Genomic DNA, 22,499 nt, shown 5'->3' with positions numbered 1-22,499 from the left:
TTCATTGCTGCATTATTCACAGTAGCCAAGAGGTAGAGGCAGCCCAGGTGTCTCTCTATGAGTGAATGGGTGGCAAAAATGTGGTAGATACAGACAATGGAATATTATTCAGTCTTAAGTAGGAGGGAAGGCCTGTCACACGCTACAACACGGATGAGCCTTTGGGACAATGTACTAGGTGGGATAACCCAACCACAAAGAGTCAGACACTGTGTGATTCCCTTCTGTGAGTTGTCCAGGGCAGCCAAACTCACAGAGGCAGAAAGCGGATGGTGCTTGTTGGGAGATGGGGAGGGGAGTGGGAGAGTTGTAGCTCAGTGGGTATAGAGTTTCAGTTTTGCAAGATGAAAAACTTCTAGAAGCCTGCTATACAACAATGTGTACACAGTTATCACTACTGAGCTGTATACTTGAGGGCAGTTAGGATGGTAAATTGTATGTTGTGTGTTTTTTACTACAATTAGAAAAAATAAAGAACTCAGGAGACAGCTAGAAAATGGCTCTCACTGCCAAAGATATGGCAATTGGAGCATCAAAAAGATTAATAACTACAGCTGATTGAAACACATGTAAATAAAAAATACTTAATCATAATACTTTTTTAAAAGTCCCAAAAACAAAGCAAAACTAAACTCATTGATTGTCACTGGATATAACTAGGGCACCAATATTGTATTTTTGAAACTTGGTAATTAAAGGAAAAGAATTAAGCTTTTATCCTGCCTTTCCTGAATGAGTTGCATTTTAGAGTTACCAAATTGCCATAGTTGATGAGAGAATAATCTCTTTATTTAGTTCTAAAAATATTCTCTGGTTATTAGCAAAAAGACTCAAGAAGTCACAGATATTGGTGAGGATGTGGAGAAAAGGAAACCCCATGCACTGTTGGTGAGATTGTAGATTGATGCAGCCACTGTGGAAGACAATATGGAGGTTCTTCAAAAAATTAGAAATAGCTCTATCATAGGATCTAGCAATTCCATTTCTGGGTATTTATCTAAAGAAAATGAAAATGCTACTTCAAAAAGATATCTGAACCCCTATGTTCATTGCAGCATTATTTATAATAGCTATCTATGCCTAGTTCAGGCAGGTTTCAAGATATGGAAACAACCTAGGTGTCCATCGATAGATGAGTGGATAAAGAAAAGGTGGTATATCCATACGATGCAATATTATCCAGCCATAAAAAAGTATGACATCTTGCCATTTGTGGCCACATTGATGGACCTTGAGGGTATTATGCTAAGTGAAATAAGTCAGACAAAGACAAATACCATACAATTCACTTATATGTGGAATCTAAACAAAAACAAACAAACAAATATAAAACCTAGCTTGTAGATACAGAGAGCATTTGGGTGGTTGCCAGTCCGGAGACAAGGGGTGGATGAAGGAGATCACAAGATACGAACTTTCAGTTATAAAATAGATAAGCCCTGGGGATGGAGTGCACAGCGTGGTGACTGTAGTTAATAAGGCTGTATTACTTGTGTGAAAGTTGCTAAAAGAGTAAATCTCTAGCATTCTAAGCACAAGAGAAAACTTCCAGAACTCTGTATGGTGATAGATGTTAACTAAACTTACTGTGGTGATCATTTTGCAACATATACAAATATCGAATCATCATGTTGTTTGTACCTGAAAGACAGCCTTGAGGACACGCCTTACATCATGTTTTAAAGTAAATTGTTAAATGTTGCAGTGATTACAAATCATATCATACAAATATACATTATAGGTAGAGAAAGCTGTTCTTTTTCTTTAAAAAGTGAATACACATACGCAGATATGCGGGAAAACATCTGGAAGGGTGATACCAAAATGTTGTACCTGTGGCTTATAGCAGTGTGGCTGATGTTTTGTCTTTTTTTCTATTTGCTCATCAGTAATTTCTGATTTTCAGCCACAACAATAAATATTACTTGTGTTAAAAAAAAACCTATTTATGCAATTTAGAAAAAATTGCTTGCTGGGATCATAAACGTTATTTCTCCTATATTGAGATGCGACTCGTATTTATTCTGTAAAGCTGTTTTTACTTTTTAACCAAGTTTTTAAGATTAGAAAGGTCTCAAAAGCAAAATTAGTGTATTTACCATCACTAATTGCAAATCCCTAGGAAATAATGACCAAAAATAAATAAATAAATATAGCAACAGCTGGCCTGACTTTTTGCAATTTGGGCAAGTCTTGATGTTGCTGTAGTACAGTGCCAGATATTGAAACTTCAGGTTCCCCGTCCCGGTGCCAGACCAGCTCCCCTAGGATCAGCTCTTGCTTCTTCTCGTACAAGTGAGGGCTCCTCCCTGAGTTCTTGTGGCTCCCTGGTGCAGTGTGCACAGCAGCACAGACACATCCACATGTGTCACACATGGCATCACTCATGATCTGTGAATTAGATAGCAAAATATTTATTTTGGTACTCACACTCCAAATATCAACTCGGTCGTTTTAAGCATATGTATGTAGCTTCTTCAGTTTTTACTAACCATCCTAATAATTATGTAACATCTCATGATCCTATTTCCTGTCCCAGCTGCCCTTCAGGCTTCACTGCCTGGGAAATAAAGTCTGGGAAATGGGGACAGAAGCCCAGGGCCTGGCAGGACTCAGCTGCCACAGGCAGCCCCCATCACGAGTCTGGAGGAAGAGGGCGAAGCCAGTAGAGGAATAGCAGTGCTGTTCTCGTGGTGGTTGCTCGCACGTCAGGGATTCCTAATACCAGCGTGGGTCTGTTTAGAAAATCCTACTCTAACAGTCTATGAAATTGTAGTTTTGAATGGTGACTGTTAGTTGCAAAGTAACATGTGCAAGCCTAAACTAAGGGCCAAGTGCTCTGTCAATCACTTATCTACTTGAATGATGCACACTCCTGGGCAGCTTAATCCTGACGGCGTCAGAATACTTTCCACTTCTCATCATCTCTTCCTTTATAGAACTCTCTCCAAGCCCATAGCTGTGCAGTATAAAGAAAAGGAAGATCGTTATGTGGACACATACAAGGTAGGTTCAGTTTTTCCTCATTTTCAATAAATGAAAACTGGAGCTTCATTTTATAGACTTGTGTTTATAAATTTTAAGTGTATAGTATTGATTTTTGTTTATCACTTCCTGTGCTTTGATTGACAGGCAACTGGAAATCATTGCATGATTTCGAATATTACTCTGTCTCAATTCTCTGAAAACAGTTTGCCCAGAAAAAGAAGTATACTTATAGTGACCTAAACTGGAAGCTAGTAACCCATTGTGATACTGAAATACGTAAATAACTATATTCCTTATAAAAATCACAGATTTCCAGGGATGCATCGTCCCTGTGTTATTTCTATAACAATATTAGTATATTTGTGATACATCATAATCCCTTATTATTCTTAGTCAGTTTTGCATTACTTTATTAGCAGAAATTTACCAGATTTTAAAATTTTAAAAGAGAAAGAAATGGCCTATTTCTCTGAAGTTAATATTAATGAAATTCTGTTTCAAATTTAAATAAACTCATTAGAAACATGTTGCATTCTTCACAACAGTATCCAGATAGGAGGAGTTTTCTTAAATTTACCACATTATCATGTCAGAGTTCCAGAAAGTTCCCTACAAGCATCTTATAACTGTCGCAGCTTAATAGTACTCTGCAGTGAAAATGGGGCAGTGCTGTGGGGGCCAGGGAGAAGTGACTCCCGAAAATCCCTGTCGCATGACTTTGTTACCAGAGCCAGGCAGGCGCTGTAGGAGAAGAGAATAGTGACAGATACTAAATACGTAGTTGGGCCTCCCACTCTGTGATGGGAAGATAGGAGTCATGAAGAGTCTCCATATGTTTTATTTCGGTGTAACTACCTGCCAAACAGCCGTAAGATGTTATAGCTAGAGTTCCAATGTTGTGATACAGATTTTCCATTTCTGCTGCATCTCCGCTGCTAGAGAAGCACTGCCCGACAGAACCGAGCATCACCCCTGAGTCCCCCTGGGAGAGTGCAGATGACCCTGGCAGCAGGAGCTGCTTGATCAGCCTGGACAGGAGGAGACCTTAGTGGGGCCGGCGCTGGGAGGGAGGGTGCGGACTGGGAGATGCCTCCAGGTGGCGGGCCTCAGTGGGGCGCCCCAGGGGAAGCCCCCAGACATTCAAGGTGGCTGAGGTCTGAACACGAGGGGAGGGCAGCCACAGAGAACGGTATCACAGGGCTGGTAGGGAAGGATGGAAAAGCGAAAGAGGGAGGCTTTTGCGTGGAGCTCACCGGCATGAATTCTCTGGGTCCCCCTTGTCCTTCAGTACTTGGAGGAAGAGTACCGCAAAGGGGCCAGAGAGGACGACCCGCTGCCGCCGGTGCAGCCGTACCACTACGGCTCCCACTACTCCAACAGCGGCACGGTGCTGCACTTCCTGGTCCGGATGCCGCCCTTCACCAGGATGTTCCTGGCCTATCAAGGTAAGGCTGTGTCAGAGCTGCCGAAGGAAAACTTGGCCGACTTCCTGAGAAGGTCTTGGACCAATCAAACCACGGGAAAAAGGATTCTATGTAATCCTTCAACAAAATTCTCTTCAGAACACCTGCAGTAAGCCAAATCATCTTGCTGATGTCTTAAATTTTAGCTCCAAATTAAACATATCTAAGTTTATAAAATGCAGTTCACTTTTAAAAATTAGGATGTAATTCACATACCATAAAATTGACCCCTTTTACCTTTTAAAAGTGCATGCAATTCACATTTTAAAGATGTTCAGCTTAATAATTATTTCAGATCACGGTTATCTTTGAGTCCTAAAGGGAAATAATGCTATTGTGATTTCTTATAAATAACTCCTAAATAAATAATAGTAACTTCCTAGTTAATAATCCCCATAGTAACTTTTGCCATAGTAACTTTCTAGTTAATAATCCCCTACTTTGGCATTTTAAGTGGCAGCCTGCGGGCTGGAAGATGCTTAGAACGAGGCCAACTGACCGGTGTGCAGACACACACTCACCTGTTGGCTGCCAATGGGAACCACAGCTTTAGGCTGGGGGCGGGGGCTGTTGGTTCTTTGTGGCCTCTGCAGTCCTTTGTAGAATTATTATCCATCCATTTACTTCTGTATTTATTTTTACTCATCTGCACCCTCTTGGAGGAAGAAATCTCTTTTTTGTCTGTAAAAACGGCTTTCTTATGTTTGTCCCTCTGTAAGAACACAAAACAAATGTTCCACAGGACAGCTGTTCAAATATTTGAAGAGCACTGCCCTGACCCCTTTCTCCTGCTCAGTGTTGTTTGTGCCCAGGCTAATTATCCTTGGTTAATTTGACATCAGGCCGAGAGGCTCCTGAGTGCAAGGTCTTACCCCAGCTGCTGCCAGGGGCACACAAATAGACAGGACTGTTCTGTACTTAGTAAAGGGCCTTCCAGCCCCAGTTTAAGCCATCCTTTTTGGCTCTGGTTTCCAAACCTGTCACTATTCTGATCGTCTTTTTGGACATGTTTTGATTTGTGAATGTCCTTATTAAAAAGTGGCTGTCAGAGTAAAAAAAAAGAATTTTTTGGAAGTGGTTTGAGAGCTCTCCAGTGTGTAACAGAACCATTGTGCTTGTCTTGTCTTGTCCCAGAGTTTCCTAGTGTCCATGCCGGATGTGGGTCTCCACTGTAGCCTCACAGAATTGCCTTTAAGTTTCTGCAGTCCGTTTAGATTGATAACATTTTTTCCTGAGTGAGTTAGTAAATATTTCTTCCAGTGGCCCTCCCTACTTTCTGAGGAGAAGGCCGTATTTGTAAACCTCGCTTCCTCGCAGGTTTTACATGGTGGCCAGGCAGTGCTGGCGGGCTCGACGGACCAGATAAGAAAGTAATAAAGGTGATGGGGCTGTGCTCGCAGAGCAGCCCCGGCGCTGGGACTAAATGAGCGCATCTCATCAAAGAACGTGCTCGCTTGATGCTGGCAGTCATCTGTGAGAGTTTCCAAATGAAAAAGTGTGCTCAAATTTCAGTGAGTTCGGAGGGGTTGTGGACGGAACAACACGGTTCCCAGGGAGCACCCATGCTGCTGTTCCCAGGGGCTGCCTTGGGTGCGTTTCATGTCCCAGGCCTGCCCTAGTACGAGACAGTCTGATAGCTGTCGACAGAGAGACATGGGCCAAAACTCAGCTCTTGGTGATTCGTAATCGGCACCAGAAAACCTTAGCAAAGTACAGAATTAGAACATCTAAAAAGTAATGCCCCTCTTGCACTCCTGCCCAAAGAAAAAGAAAAAAGAAAAAGTCTTAACAATTAGAGGTAAAGGAATAATTTTGCTTCCTGATGGGGAAAAAGCTGTTTTATCCACTTGAACTTTAATTTTACTTACATTCATTCAATAAGTAAACCATTATTGAGTACCTCATATGTGCTACGTGTGGGTGATACGCCAGGTCCCTGCTTTTATGGAATTCTTTTTCTACTTGAGTAGAGAGTCATCAGTTAAACAAATGATATAAATTAATCTAGTTTTATGTATTATGAAAACAATATATACTTTAAATAATATACTATAATATGGTCTCAAATTGTGTATAGAAATATTTATTCCCAAGAATAGGTGAATAACCTCTTTTAAACTATGGATAAACAAAATGAACATCATTTTGATCCTTTCTGGAGTAGCAAAAATAAATTATGATAGGATTCAAATGAAATCAGGCCTTTGTGTCTTAATTATTATTTATATTTCTTTATAGATCAAAGCTTTGATATTCCAGACAGAACCTTTCATTCCATGAATACAACCTGGCGTCTCTCATCCTTTGAATCCATGACCGATGTGAAAGAACTTATCCCAGAATTTTTCTATCTCCCAGAGTTCTTAGTTAACCGAGAAGGTATGACAATAAATCATTTCTGGTATATTTTTCTGAGCATTTGTACTTATTTTATAATTTTCCAAAAATAAAAATAGCTTTTCTAAGTCTTAGAACTTAAGTCCATAGTTGTCCGTCCACAGAATGTTTGGTAGAAATGAAGTCAGAGCAGACCTGCAGACTTTCCATCAAGTTCACTGACAGACATTCATTCTAGAAGTGTGTATGTTTTGCTTAGCTTCATTTTTTAACTACAAAATACTAATGCTTACTAAATATAAATGATCTTAACTTTATTATTAGCACCACTAATTCAGAAATACTTATACAAGTCTTAGTTTAATTTTAATCAAGCTGACAGTTGAATAGATACTGAAGCACTTACTGCATTTGGAGATTTGATTCGTGGATATTGGAATTATCCAATGGGCAGTGATTTTCTGATTTTTCTTTGATATGACACAAAGTGGCAGGAGGATAAAGTGGAAAGATTTGCAAGCTGATTAGAACAGGACTGAGCCATGTGGTGGTTGTTAGGTGAGTGGGTGAGCAATGGTGTCATGGCCTCTTTGCTGCCCCTTTCCCCGCTTATAGCATTCGGCAGCCATTTCTGTGAACTCTCAAGACCTGTCGGTGGGCCGCATGAAGCATGCTTTGGGGGAGATAAACATTAATATTAGTCTTGTTTTTTAGGTTTTGATTTTGGTGTGCGTCAGAATGGTGAACGGGTTAATCACGTCAACCTCCCGCCGTGGGCACGTAACGACCCTCGCCTTTTCATCCTCATCCATCGACAGGCTCTGGAGTCTGAGCACGTGTCTCAGAACATCTGTCAGTGGATTGACTTGGTGTTCGGGTACAAGCAGAAAGGGAAGGCTTCCGTTCAGGCCATCAATGTTTTCCATCCTGCTGTAAGCAACTCTTTTAAAATAATCTGCTTTTATATAAGGGAGAACCTGAACGTTTAAAGATTATCCGGTTTCACTGAAGTTATCAAAGAGAATTGGCAATGACACTAAACTGTTACCCAAGGTTTTTTAGGTTTTATATTTCCCCTCCTTAAAAATAAGTACGATACTATCTGTCGGGGTTTCCCAGGACCAGCCCCAGGTTGGCCGAGGACTTCAGGACTCAGCAAATGGTCAGACTTAACAGCTAAGGTTATTACAGGAACAGACAAAGCAAAATCAGCAAAAGGAAAAGATGCCTGGGGCAAACTTCCAAGACTCTCCTCCAGGGAATCACAAAGAATGCACTTCCTTCTCTGCAAGTTGTGACAGTGCGTGTGATGTCCTACCAGGGACACTCGGCGCGCAATGCGCAAGGTTCTGACTGGGGGCTGGTCATCAGGCCCCTCTCTCACGCATGCACGGAACTTCTGGACTCCCAGAAGGAAAGCACGTGTCCAGCACAAACCACACTGTCGGTGCAGACCATTTTGGCACAGGGAGCCACTCTGTCAGGGGTGGCGGGAGCTGTCCTGAGAGCCACGTTCCCACACCCAGCCAAGGGCCAGCCTTGTGAGCAGACCCCTCCAGGGGAGCCACCCGGACCTGTCATGTGAAATCCTGTGGGCACACTGTCCTTTGGGCACGCTGTCCTGTGGACATGTTCTGTCTCAATGAGGCATCATTTTTTCTGACTGCAGAAACAGGAATTGTGCCTTGTTAGGAAAATGTACAAGATACGGACTGCAAAAGGAGGAAATTTAAAAACCAACTTTGGTAACACCTTACAGAGATAAATACCAGAACCACCTTCTAGACTTTTTTCTCTATATCATTCCATTTATATACTATTAATACAACTTACTTTTCCCAAGTACGGCTATACAGTAATTTCTTTAACCAGTCCCCCATTCTTGGATATTTAGTTAGTATTGGTTTGCTTTTAAAATTTATATTCCTGAGGTTCTTTCTGTGTGTCTTTATCTCCTTAAGATAAATTCCTCGGAGTGGCACTGTTACACTTTCACCCATCCTTTTTGATATTGTTAGATAAGCTACCAAAAACTTATGTATTCAGGAAACATTAATTTTCCTCTGGGAATGTAAAGGTGACTAAGACTCAAGCAGGGAGAGTGGGAGTGGAGTCCAGATGAGGCCTCTCAAAGGAGATTCCTCAGGGAGTGAGGGGTCAAAGGGCAAATTAAGAGGAAAAAGCTATTTCCTGACGTTGTCTAGTGGCTACTCAAAGACAACAAATATAGCAGATGAACCATTAATGTACTGCCTTGACATGCGGCCTCTTTGTTTACCTAACTTTGAAGTTAGGCTATGGATTAGATTGGACTTGTCCTTCCCCTTCAGGTGTGATTTTCTGTGTAGATTCATCAGTGTTTATAACAAATAACAGCTGAAATGCACACCTAGAACCTGCAGTAACATGCTCTGTGTCTGGGCCTGTTTATACCAGAGACACATTCCTGAATAGTAGTTTTAAAATAAAATTCTCTTCGGCTCATTGCTTATTTTAAGTACCTCTAAGGTAATTAGATTCCTAAGAGACCTAAGGTCTGGAAGAGAGAATAAGACAGGTTTCCTGATGATTCGAATACAAGATAAATGCTACGACAAAGGGTTCTGAAAGGGGGAATAATACAGTTTGGTTGACAAATAATAGTTTTATAATTAAGAGTAGTATAAAATAAAGGCAAGGCTTCAGGTGTAATATTTGAACTTCGTATTTGACCTAAAATGTAATTTTAAAAGCAATTAGCAATTTTGACATTAACCTCAGTATACTCTGTGCCTATAATCCTGCCCCATCTTTCCAACTATTCTGAAATAAATTTCACATTAAAAGTATCTGCATGCTGAAATATACCACACAATTTTCATCTTCCTAGAATTTTTTTCACTAATTCTTTGGGACTTTAGAACTTTAAAAAGGACAATTTATGCCATTGCTCTAAGAAATTTATAAAATTCAATTCATGGAGCAAAACAGTGCAGCACAGTCTCTGAATTCAGGACTGACTTCTCATCCTCGCTTTGTGACTCTGACACGTGCTGTGTGGCCTCGGGCAAATAGCTCGGTCTCTCTGTACCTAAATGGACAAATTTGTAGAATGTGAACAATAACACCAACCTCATAAATAAGGGAGGACATTTATATAGGATAATGTCTGCCATGCAATTAAGTACAAATATATGTTAATTTTTTAAAAAGAATATAGAAATGCTTTTGACATCAATTCATCATTCACTAATCTATGGCGTCGCTTAGAAACTGACACCACAGAATGTAAAGAAGCACTATTTTAATATGAATAAAGAAGAGCTCTGTCTTGAGGATGGCTCCCGCCATCATTTGAACTTTTCACTCCGTGCAGTCAAGCATCCATGAAGAGCCACCCGCTCCGATGGGCATTTATAACAAGTAGTTGACTAGGAGTGGTCTTAGGAGGGAGTGGTGCCGGGAACTACTTAACCTGCTGAAGGATCTGTGAGATTTTATCTTGGTACTTGTAGAAATAGTATATCCAGGTGTGCACATGAAACTTGCAATGACTGATACAATGCTAAAAGGTAAATTGGGCAAGTAGGTTTGTGCAGAACCTGACAGATCTGTCCCCAGCTGCCAGTGGCCAGCTTTGGAAGTCTGTACACATAACTAGTATACTGACACCTTCACACTAAAGAGCTTGGAACTTTCTGCACTTTCAGATTCACTCACAATTTTCATTAGAACCTGAATGACACACTCTTGAACCTACCAATATTGTATATTAACTTTATTTTTGCCTTTCCCTATAATTACCTTGGACAGATGACTTTTTCAATAATTTAGTATTAGACAGGAAGTCTTATATGGTATTCTCTGGTCTTAAGTAAAAATCAATTTTATAAACAATCAGCACCAACCAATCAAGATGCAGTATTATTGCTCATCCCTTCAGAAATATTAATTTCTAATCTTAGTGAGTCCATTAATGATTATGAACCTAATCAAAAGCATTTCCATCTGAAACAGAAGAGTAGACCATGAACTGGAGAACAGAGTACCTGCTGCTTCCCCTTTGGTGTTATGACCGATCTTGCTTTATACAAACTTCTGGTTCCCTTCCCCCTTTACCTTTCAGACATATTTTGGAATGGATGTCTCTGCAGTTGAAGATCCAGTTCAGAGACGAGCTCTGGAAACCATGATCAAAACCTACGGCCAGACCCCTCGTCAGCTGTTCCAGTCGGCTCACGTGAGCAGACCTGGGACCAAGCTCAACATCGAAGGGGAGCTTCCTGCAGCCGTGGGGCTGTTAGTGCAGCTGGCTTTCAGGGAGACCCGAGAACAGGTCAAGGAAATCACCTATCCGGTACGTCATGTGGATGGCAACAGAATTCAGCAGAAACTGATTCTCCTCCAGAAACATCGGGCCCTGAGGCTGTAGGGGCCCCATGTGAACAGCCCGGCCCCAACCTAGAGGTGTACGTGCCAGCCCGTGAGCACACATACCTGCAGTTACCAGCTGTGTTCTGTGTTTAGCAAATGCCGGGTTAGTAATCTGAAGAGAGTGCTTGGGGGAGGTCAGGTCAGAAAGTGACCTCTGAGAGTTACTACCAGGGAAAGCCTCACAAGGCAGTGACAGGGACAGGAAAATGCAGAGAGGTGAGGCACTGTCCAGGACTGGAGACCATTTGCACGTGGATGTGCCAGTGTGCACATGTGCGGCAGGGCCCTGGCGATCACTGCCCCCCAAAGGTCCTGGCCACAGGTGTGAAGGTTTGGGGTTACAATTAACAGGAACCTTCCATATTCCTTGGCCTCCCCAGACTGTAACGATAAGAAGTATTGCCTCATAAAATAGGAAGCAGGAATAACTTTTACTTTGAAATAGAAAAATGAAGGAAGAAAACCTTAATAGTCAAATAAATTCTAATCCTCAACTAAATTCTTCATTATAAAAGCAGCTTAAAATGGGAGGCCGTGGATGGTAAAGTGCCCATGGAGGTTGGCTGAGGGGAATCGCAGAAAATGAAAAGCCAAGGGAGGGGTTGTGAGGGACCTTAGGGTGAAGCAAAGCAGCGTAGCTCAAACTCTGATATGTGCCCCATTTTAAGAGAAAACAGTTGTCACAGACCTTGTTTTGACAACTGTTTCTCTTTTTTTTTTAGTTGTATACTTTATTTTTTAACTTTTAAATCATGTTTATTCTATTACAGTTTTCTCAATTTTTCCCCCTTTACTCCCTTCCGCCCATCCCACCACCATCCTCTGCTCCCACAGTCCATTCCCACTCTGTTGTCCATGTCCATGGGTCATTCATACATGTTCTTTGTCTAGTCCCTTCCCCTTCTTTCCACCATTGTCCTCTTTCCCCATCCTCTCTGGTCACTTTCAGTCTGCTTCATGTTTCCGTGCCTGTGGTATTTTGTTCATTAGTTTATTTCATTGAATAGATTCCACTTATAGGTGAGATCATATGGTATTTGTCTTTCACCAGCTGCTTATTTCACTTAGCATAATATCCCCCAGTTCCATCCATGTTGTCGCAAAAAATTGGAGTTCCATTTTTTTATTTTTCTTTCTTTCTTTCTTTCTTTCCTTCTTTCTTAAATGCAGATTGATTTTATTTTTTTAAATGTCAAAGTTAATTATAAAATATTAAAAAATTTAAAACCATTATAAATTCTCAACAATTAAAACAACATGAAACCAACACAGAAATAATCAATTAGATCAATGAAATATAATGAGCATTCTAGAAACAAACATATATATCTGTCTAGCAGTGTAATAAATGATTAAATTGATATTTCAGATCAATGGGGGAAATAAGGCTTATTCAACAAATGAGTTGCATGGACCACTATTACTTGAAATAAAACAAATATAGAACCCTACTTCACACATTATACAAGAAATATTCAGGTGAGTTAAAAATCAATATGTAGAGTCTAAGGAGTTTTAGGAGAAAATACAAACTAATATTTTTCTTACCCTAAAGTAAAATATTCAAATCCAGAAGCTCTAAAGTAAAATATTGAAATATGACTATATTAAATATTTAAGACTAGATAGTAACATACATATAAAAAAAGTTAAAGGACAAGTAATAGAATGGGAAAGTATTTGCTGCACATCTAAAAAAAGGGCTAATAGTTTTTTTTGTTTGTTTGTTTGTTTTTTTAGGGAAAAAATTCTACAAACCTTTAATCAATAAATGGATAAAGAATACCAAAAAATAATTTAAAGCTTTTTAAAAATAACAGAAATAGGCAAGAAATATACAAAAACAGGTTTAGTTTCAACAAATAATAAAGGAACAATTAAAATAACACATCATTGTCACAATCAGATTAATACATATTAAAAATATTGGTAATATCAAGTATTGGCAACTGTGAAAGGAACTGGATATTCATAGACTCTTCTTATTCATCTTAAAGCAGTCCCTTTAACATATTTTGCAATGCTGATTTGGTGGAGGTATATTCTTTTAGCCTTCTTTTGTCTGGGAAACTCCTTATTTTGCCTTCCATTTTAATGGAGAGCCTTGCTGGGTAGAGCAGTCTTGGTTGCAGGTCTTTGCTTTTCATGACTTGGAATATTTCTAGCCACTCCCTTCTGGCTTGCAGTGTTTCTATTGAGAAGTCAGCTGCGAGCCGTATTATGTTACTACCTCTTTCTCTCTTGCTGCCTTTAGGATTCTCTGTTTGTCTTTGATATTTGCCATTTTAATGATGATGTATCTTGGAGTGGGCCTCATTGGGTTCCTCTTGAATGGGACCCTCTGTGCTTCCTGGACTTGTGTGACTTTCTCCTCCAATGAGGGAAGTTTTCCATCATTACTTCTTCAAACAGGTTCTCTACCCCTTGCTCCTCTTCTCCTTCTGGTATCCCTATTATATGGATATTATTATGTTTCAGGTTGTCCTGCATATCCCTAAATGCCTCTTCATTCTTTTTGAGTCTTTTTTCACTTTCTTGCTCTTTCTGGGAGCTTTTTACTACCTTGTCCTCCAGCTTGTTGATTCAGTCCTCAGCTTCATCTAGCCAGCTTTTGATTCCTTCTACTGTGTTCTTCAATTCAGAAACTGTATTCTTCATTTCCTCTGGTCTTTTATTGATAGTTTCTATGTCCTTTTTCATGCTGATACAGTTTTCAGTAAGTTCCTCGTAGTTTCTCTGTAGTTTTGGTAATTCTCTTTGAGCTCACTGAGCTCATTGAGCTTCCTTAGAACTGTTGTTTGGAACTCAATATCTGATAGTTTACTTGCCTCTATTTCATTTCATTCTCTTTCTGGGGATTCCTCCTTTCCCTTTGAGTGGGGGTATTTCTTTGTCTTCCCATTATTTGTGAGACTCTTCTCTTTTGTTTCTGGTTCTTAAATTGATCTGTCTTGATTTCTTGACTTTGTGTTGTGAACTTCTATGGTAGGAGACAGCTGTTTTTACTTTCCAGATCTGCCTCTGATGATGCCAGATGTCGTACCTGTCTGATCTTACACAGTCTGAGACTTCCAGGACTCTATTGTCTGTGGCTGTCTCCTTCAGCTGTTAATCTAGTCACTCTGCTCTCAGCAGGCCAGCAGAGACAGCACAGAGCAGGGCGGAGTCCCTCCTGGGGGGCAGGGTTATTGGGTCCTCTCATGTTGCCGCCGCTCAGGGCAGTGGTCTCTGCCTGAGCAAGATGGCCACTGCCACATGGGGGATGACTCAGCACTAAGATCCCACCAGCTACTCTCTCCGTTCTCTCCCCTAAGCCTCCATCCCCAGTCTCTCCTCAAGTGTCTCTAGATCTCTCTGCGCCCCATTTAGCCAGGGATCTACTATCTGTGGCTGCCACTCTGCACTCAGCAGGCGGCTTAGACAGCACAGGGTGGGGCAGAATCCCACCTGGGGGCGGGGTTATTGGGTCCTCTAACATTGCTGCCGCTCAGGGGGAGTGGTCTCTGGCTGAGCAAGATGGCTGCTGCCGCCTGGGGGATGATTCAGCACCGAGATCCTGCTGGCCACTCTCTCAGTTCTCTCCCCAAAGCTTCCTTCCCTAGTCTCTCCTCAGGCATTCCCAGCCCACTCTGCCCATGCCTTTGCTGGAGACCAGGGTAAGTGGCTGCAAATAAAAATTTATGTGTTGACCGTTTAAACAGCTCCCTGCATCTCCAACCGCCCGTCTCTGGCAGAGAACAACCCTGCCGCTTTTCACAGATGGCTGTTCTCTGTGTACTCTCTGGGCTCCGGTGCTGCAGGCCAGAGATCCCCGCCCCTGGTTCAGACACCACTCTCCTCGGGGAGATCCAATTGGCCGTTTCAATATCCTTCTGGCGCTGCTGCCCGTGGTCACCCTGCCTGCCTTCTCAAGCCTCTCCCGCACTCCTTACCAGTCAGATTGCGCTAAAGCCGATTCTTCTGTCTCTGAGGTTATAAGGCTCCTCTCTCACTATTGTTCAGTTGTTTGTTTCAGGTGATTTCTCCACAATTTAGTTGTAATTCCAGGTTGGGCCTGGGAGGAGGTCAGTGTGACTTCCACGCACTCCTCCGCTATCTTAATTCCTCCCAATTGTTTCTTTAATATTACTTAAATACACCAAAGATAGAACACAAATAGAGCACTAAATGGAATTTTTCATTCTCATAGCTCATGTCAATGCAAACAAAATTTATACAACCAGTAATATTCTAATTTAAAATATCAGTGTGATAGACAATGCTGTTTTGCTAAAACCACATCCCCAGTGTTGTGTTTCATAGTTGACAGCTGTGTTTTCTGTTTTGTGTTTACTTGTCAATGTAACTCAGAAGATTTTGAAGCCTCACAAGTTATTTTGGTCATTGTCATTGCTAAGGTTATTCTTTTAAACTAGAATCTATTACATTAACATGGCAAAATAATTTAATGGTACATCCGTAAAAAGTAACCAATGCCATTTAATTTACTAGTACTTACTGCTAGTTAACTCTGTGAAGTAAGTAGTGTATGCAGACAGGCCGTACACAGTGTGTGGCTCTCACTGGGGACATGGTGCCAACCGTCCTCACTCTCACCGCTGGACCTTCACATTGACTGCCCCCTCCATGGGGAATGACCTGTCCCCAGATACAGCCCCAGCTTGCTCCCTCACTTAATTTGGGTCCCTGCTCAGATGTCACCTCCTCAGAGAGTCTTCCCTGACCACCACATGGGAAGCAGCAGCCCCGTCACCCTCAGGCCTCACCCCCATCTGTGTTTTCCCCACAGCACTTCCACCACCAGACACATATCTCTTCATGTGCCTGTCAGCCCCCATGCCTCCAGAAGGCAGCTCCACAGGGCGAGCTTTTGTCTTCTTCAGCCCTGTGTGCTAAGCATGGGGGAAGTAAAAAAGTACAAAGTCTTGCCCATGATGGGCTTATAGTCAGGTCACTTTCTCTTACTGTGTTTAGGACTTAAATTAGAAGTAATTCTATATTTACTACCTTTTAAAAAAACATGCTTTTTACTTTGGTTTTAGAGTCCTTTGTCATGGATAAAAGGCCTGAAGTGGGGGGAGTACGTGGGCTCTCCGAGTGCCGCCATGCCTGTGGTCTGCTTCAGCCAGCCCCATGGAGAGAGGCTGGCGTCCCTGCAGGCTCTGCCCACCAGAGCCATCTGTGGCTTGTCCCGAAACTTCTGCCTCCTGATGACGTACAGCAAAGAACAAGGTAAAATAAAACAGTGAAAGTCATTCCTGTATCTTTCATGAGACCTGAGTGTTTCCCTATCATCTGTGCTGCTGTTTTGGATTTTTTTTCCTAAGTTTTTTGAGTCTTTGGGGAAAACTGCTCATATTTGTGGTTATGTAGTACAAAGTAGGAATTAAAACATAATACATTTAAAAAAATGGGTATTAAATGCAGTGTCATTGGAAATGACAGGAGGAGATTGAAAGGGACAAGAATAGATGGTTCTTACAAGATGAAAGCATTACCAATGGATAACTGGGTGGAAATGTTCAGTTTGAGGCTCTTGAATCCCAGAATAGATAGACTTGTTTGACCAGCAAACCTCATCCTCAGACGATACAGTCATTGGAGTCAAACCAAACAAAGCAAGGAAGTCAAGAGAGCCTTGGAAAGAGGTTTAAAAGCACGTGTGCCTGGAAGGCAGACCTTCCTCCCTCCCGAGGCACCGACTCACTGAAAGTCACACTCTTTCAAGTGCTGGACACCGGAGGCCCTCTTCACATTCCTTAATATCACCTAGACCCGGGAACACGGGGGCATTCCCACTCAAGTCATCCCTCAGCCTTCCCAAGTAGCCACCTCTCTAAGGGCAGGGGAGTGCCCCCGAGCTGCGAGGCATGGGCTTTGGGCCCTGAAGTGGATGGCGAGGGGTGCTCGCCCGTCTGTTCACATCAGGTCCATGCAGTTTTGCCTGGACACCAGTGTGTGGCCTGGGTTGGATGCCACTCAAGCAGTCACATTAGCATTTAACATTGCTGTGTATGCACTGTGCTCCTCGGGGTCCTTACGGCCTCCCACCGCACATAGCCCTGCATCCCGGGGCGCCGGGTCCCCTGCTGGTCATCCATCACGTGAAGGACATGTTTAAGACTGGCCCAGCCACAGGTCTTTCAGTGTCTCTCTTAATTCTGTCATGAAATGAGTGGTCGCCTTTATAGTTGTAAATCTAAAGAGCCTGCACACCACCTCATCTAACGTTCATGAATTAGTAGGCTAGGATAAATCTGTTTAACTGTAATTATTTTGAGGTCAGTGATTTATTCTCACTAACATGCTGCACTTAGTTGTTCAGTGTGTCACAAGTAATTTACCACTGGTAATACTTAAACGTACTAAAATGTGTGAACAATTTACCTTTAAAAAATTACTTAGAGTGGATTGAGGTACATGTCTGTTGAGCAGAAGAGAACATGTTGATATTAGCACTTAGCATTATAGGATTTAAATATGTTAAATATTTGTCAGCCTATATAATTGTCAGCAAATATAATTTGCACCACTGCAGTCACAGCCCTCAGTGTGCCCTTATTAATATCCGGGTTCATTCAGATTACACTATTTCCTTGCAGAATGAATTTGGGGTTTGCCAGAATCTAGGTGTGTCCAGGGAAGTGGACTTAGGAGGGCCAAAGTTTGCTACTCAATGCTGTGTGACCTTGAGAAAATTCCTCATGCCTTCCAGATCCTGGCTTTTGATCGATGAAAAGGGAATAACAAAAGGATGTACCTCACAGGGTACTTTACTCTGAGGATTTAAGTGAAATAGTGTAGGAAATGATTAGCACAGGCCTGGCTCATTCTGAGTGCTCAGTAAATGTCCCTAGAACTGCGAGCACCTGGGGCCAGGGTCCACGTGGCCACTCGTGGCTGCACCCAGCGCACAGCAGTCCATCTGGCCATTCCCCTGAAGCCTTGGACAAAGCCGGTGGAATGTGAGTCATGTGTTAGCAGCTGCAAAGTGTTGAGCAGTGTCATTTCAATTGACTGTGTAGGTTTGCTTAGTTATATGTGGATGGTCAATGTAACAACTGAACTGGGATGGTTTTAATGGTAGGCCAGTTACTTGGGAATTGACTGTGCCTTAGAATTGCCTGAGGTGATTTTTTTCAAAATGTATTAGTTTGGGTCCCACTTGAGACACACTGTGTCAGAATCTCCAGGGCTTGGGCCCAAGTCTATGTATGCTGAAAAAGCAATTTTCTTGCAAACTTCTATTTACAATCCACTGTTCTAACAGGAAAAAGAGAAGTGTATTTTTCGTTTTTAAAAAAAGGAAAAAGAGATGGTGCATTTTATATTACTGGAGTGAGAAACTGGGAAGAGTTATTAAGTATACTCGGTCCATCGAGCACCTGCCACTTGCCAGACGTTCTGGTAGCATAGGAGAGGTCCTGGGTGCCGTGAAACACGGCTCCTTTCCCTGCAGCTTTAGAGGAGCTTATATTTAATGTTTCCCAATTCCTTTATTGCAAAACTGATGTCAACATTTGGTATTATAACTAACAAAACAAAAAAAATCGGTGAATTACATTTTCAATGTGCTGTTGATTCATTTAACAAATATTCGTTTTATTGCTTTATATGCCAGGCACCATGCACATTCTCTCCTTAAGGAGCTTAAAGCATCCAAGTGTCAGGGCAGCGCCCATCATAGCATTTCTGCTGCCACAGGTACATTCAGGATTCCAGCAAAGCATGGATTATGAATAGTGCTGAAAAGGAACATTGAAATGTCCAAATCTTTATCTCAAAAGGACATAAAACTAGGTTAAAAAGAAAGAGCGCAAGCCCCGGCTGGTGGGACTCAGTGGATTGGGTGCCGGCCTGCGAACCAGAGGGTCCCCAGTTCGATTCCCAGTCAGGGCACACAAGAGGCACACAGGGGTTCCGGGCCAGGTCCCCAGGAGAGGGCACACAAGAGGCAACCACACACTGATGTTTCTCTCCCTCTCTTCCTCCTTTCTCCTCTCTCTAAAAATAAATAAAATCTTTAAAAAATAAAAAAAGAGAGGAGGAAAAAAGAGCAGAACCTCATTTACCGAAGGTCTCGCGTGCACTCCTGAAGTTAGCAGGGCTCCTGTCCCTCCTCAGGGCGATGTCACTGCTACAGGGGTCATCTAGGGAGTTATTCACACAACACCTGGTTCATATTTATTTTCAAAAACTTGCAGAATATGAAGAGTGTAAGCTTGACTATTATCGTCTTTTATAAAAGCTTCTTAACATGAATGGAAAAGAATCCCATCAGCATTAAAAGGATAAAGCTCACATAAATCAGTCTGTCTTAAGGATGTAAAAATGACTTTGTGCCCAAGTGCCGCTGTGTTCAGCCTCACCCTGCCGCTGGGGGGCGCTGCCAGGGACCCCCGCTGGCGGGGGCAGTCTGACGAGCCATCTCTCCTTCTCTCCAGGCGTGAGAAGCATGAACAGCACAGACATCCAGTGGTCAGCCATCCTGAGCTGGGGGTACGCTGACAACATTTTAAGGTTGAAGAGTAAGCAAAGCGAGCCTCCAATAAACTTTATACAAAGCTCACAACAGTATCAGGTAAACTTCTTTATGCAATACTTTATAACAATAATTAAATACAGTGCTTTAACTAGGAGTCAGACTGATAGCCAGTGTTTGGGATTCAGTGATTTAGTCCTATCGAGAAGCTGGTGGGGCTAGACATGCACCTTGTTTACTGACGTCCTAGCCCCTGCTACTCTGCCTATGTCCCCAGATTAGTCTCCTACCTGCAGTTCGTCGAGTCAGTGTAAGACTCTCAGCTGTCAGCTCATGGCACCATGTTTGAACAAAATCAACACTGCTTTCTCCTCAGGGTTCGCCTGCCTCCTGCCCCTCTGTCATCTTCTGTACCTGGTTTTCCCTAAGATGGGCCGGGTATGAGGCATCACGAGCAGCAGAGAGAGCATTGGGTCTAACGAAAGCCCCGGGGCCTGAGTTAGTGTCCAGCTTCATTATTTACTGTGTCACCTTTGCCAAGTAACTTCACCCTCCCAAACCTGAGCTGCTTTCCTCCTCTTTAAAACCAGGATGATGTACTTCCACTGCCTGCTCTTAGAGCTGTTGTAAAAATGTTTCCAACTTTTGTAAGTTACTTTGGAAATTATAAAACCATATAACATACATGTGTATACATGCGCAGTACTGCCACAACTTCCTAAATTGTATGTGAAACCTTCTTTCTTTGACTGTCCTCCCATGGGACGCTCTCTTACCGTTTGGACTTCCATCGCCTGCGCCTGCTGCCTGTTGGTTTGTCCAGTCAGTTATGCCCATTCCCTGAGCGGTCTGAAATGGAGTAAGTTGCTTCAGGGGAATTTTTGGCAGTAAAGAAAGGAGAGCAATGACTTGTTTACCTAACCCTTACTATACCTGAAAAGAAAATGTCACGTTCACCTTTTGTTATTTGGCTTACCAGTCAACAAAAGTAAGAATAAAAGACAGTGAAAAACAGACTTGTTAGACATTTTAATAAGAATGTAAGCATTGCAAAGTTATTTCTATCATGTAAAGTTTGGCACACCAACCTCATTAAAGATTAACAGAATATTGTTGTAAGTCCTTTTGGCAAAGCAGGATGGTTCAGGTTCTTTTAGGAAGACACTGTGTGATAAAAGTACTTCCCTCAAGTAACTAGCCAGATGAGAGTACTGCACTTCATTTTCGTCCTTAGAAATGTATGGTTGACTCACACACTGACCAACTTCATCATCTTGAGTAGGGATTAGAGTCCTGCTGTCTCTTTGTCTTCATCTCCTGATTGATTTCATAACTGTGAACATATTCTTTTTCTCTTGTCTATTATTGGTAGAAAATGGAAAATTCTTTATTTCCAATTGTGTTCAATGAAAGCTAAAAGCAGACTTCAGAAATGGTGTCTCCAATCTCCTTTTATGCTTTCTTGAAAGATGGCAACATTCTTTGTACAATGCATTAAGAAACCAAAATAAGACAATTTATTTCACAGATTGCATTATCCTCTGGGAGACCCATCACTCTTCCATTTCCTGCTTTTTTCTGTTTTGTTTTAGCAAAGTTAGGAATAATTGATGGGATGAACTAATTCCTAGAATGATGAAATAGCACAATGTTTCAAGAGAGAAGAAAAACAAGATTATTAAAATCCTGTAATATAACTTAGGTTTATAAAAGATTTGAGTAGAGCCATATGGTAATTGCAAGATGGAATTTTTATTCTATATATAAAAAAGTACGTGTTCTCTTTGTTTTTTGAAAGCCCTCTGAGAACAAAGTTACGAAGTTCAATCATTACAAATAGTTAGAACTATTCAAGAAAGAAACTCAAAGATAAAATTGGATCCAATGGACTGTGATGATTTATGTTGTTAAGAAGAGCCATGATCAAAGCAAGTCATTTTTTAAGGTGGCAGACACTTGAACACACTTGTAGGTCTTGGGAAAGATGCCAGCAAAAGGCAGTTTGAAATTCTAAGAGGTGACAAGGGTTCCAAGGCACGTGGGGGCGAGGTGGACAGGGCTCCCTCTGTGAAATCGAGAGAAGACGCAGGGACAGTGTGAGGCACACAGGAGCGGAGGGGGTGTGGTCTGTGGCTGGTGACCACCATCTCCTTAATGACTTGTGAGGGTGTTGTCAGCAGGGGGAGAGGGGACGCGGGAGATGTGTCACCTTCAGTCCGTGGTCAGCCCACCCCATAACCGAAAGGGGTAAGCCCAGATTTTTGTCTCCACATCAGTCTCCTATTTAACAATCTTTAAAACTGCTAGAAGCAATACCTCTGTTTGTATGTGCTGTTTCCCCACAAAACCAGAAAAAATATAACTAAAAGTAAAAATAAGTAAATATGTGAAATAAACGCACATCACACACACTGAACCTTGGATCTAGTCAATCTTGGATCATTTTGTTTAAATTTCTGAGGAACACACAGCTGTGCATGTTTGTACAGAAAACTGTAAAATCATAAATGTTACATTGTAATGCATTTGAACTTGGAAACAGTTACAGAATACTGTTTTTCTATCTTTGCACCATTGTAATCATTTCAAGTAAAATGTTAACCTCAAATTCTGTGATCATATATTTTTTAAATCGTTGTCAGAAAATTAGTATTTCTGATGCTTTGTAACGTGAGTCTTTGATTTGTCCTTTTCCAAAGGTGACTAGCTGTGCGTGGGTGCCTGACAGTTGCCAGCTGTTCACTGGGAGCAGGTGCGGCGTCATCACAGCCTACGCCAACAGGCTGGCCAGCGGCTCGGTAGGCAGGCCGGGCGCC

At 41.9% G+C, this 22,499-nt stretch overlaps 1 protein-coding gene across 1 annotated transcript in view; it reads left to right on the top strand.

The window, feature by feature from the left end:
• The window catches only part of LYST (lysosomal trafficking regulator), a 131,282-nt gene that overhangs the window by 94,050 nt on the left and 14,733 nt on the right, over positions 1 to 22,499 (top strand). The window contains exons 41-48 of the mRNA XM_054575499.1: positions 2,940 to 3,006; positions 4,277 to 4,433; positions 6,690 to 6,830; positions 7,503 to 7,720; positions 10,894 to 11,124; positions 16,244 to 16,433; positions 19,646 to 19,782; positions 22,383 to 22,481. Coding sequence (XP_054431474.1) covers positions 2,940 to 3,006; positions 4,277 to 4,433; positions 6,690 to 6,830; positions 7,503 to 7,720; positions 10,894 to 11,124; positions 16,244 to 16,433; positions 19,646 to 19,782; positions 22,383 to 22,481 — 1,240 coding nt within the window. The remainder of the gene's footprint in view (positions 1 to 2,939; positions 3,007 to 4,276; positions 4,434 to 6,689; positions 6,831 to 7,502; positions 7,721 to 10,893; positions 11,125 to 16,243; positions 16,434 to 19,645; positions 19,783 to 22,382; positions 22,482 to 22,499) is intronic.

This window comes from Pteronotus mesoamericanus, unplaced genomic scaffold (assembly GCF_021234165.1).
Source record: "Pteronotus mesoamericanus isolate MK-2021 breed Mesoamerican mustached bat unplaced genomic scaffold, CSHL_Meso_final contig_303, whole genome shotgun sequence".
Taxonomy (NCBI): domain Eukaryota; kingdom Metazoa; phylum Chordata; class Mammalia; order Chiroptera; family Mormoopidae; genus Pteronotus; species Pteronotus mesoamericanus.
Note: the sequence above shows the minus strand (reverse complement) of the source record. Positions and strands in the feature narration are given on the sequence as shown.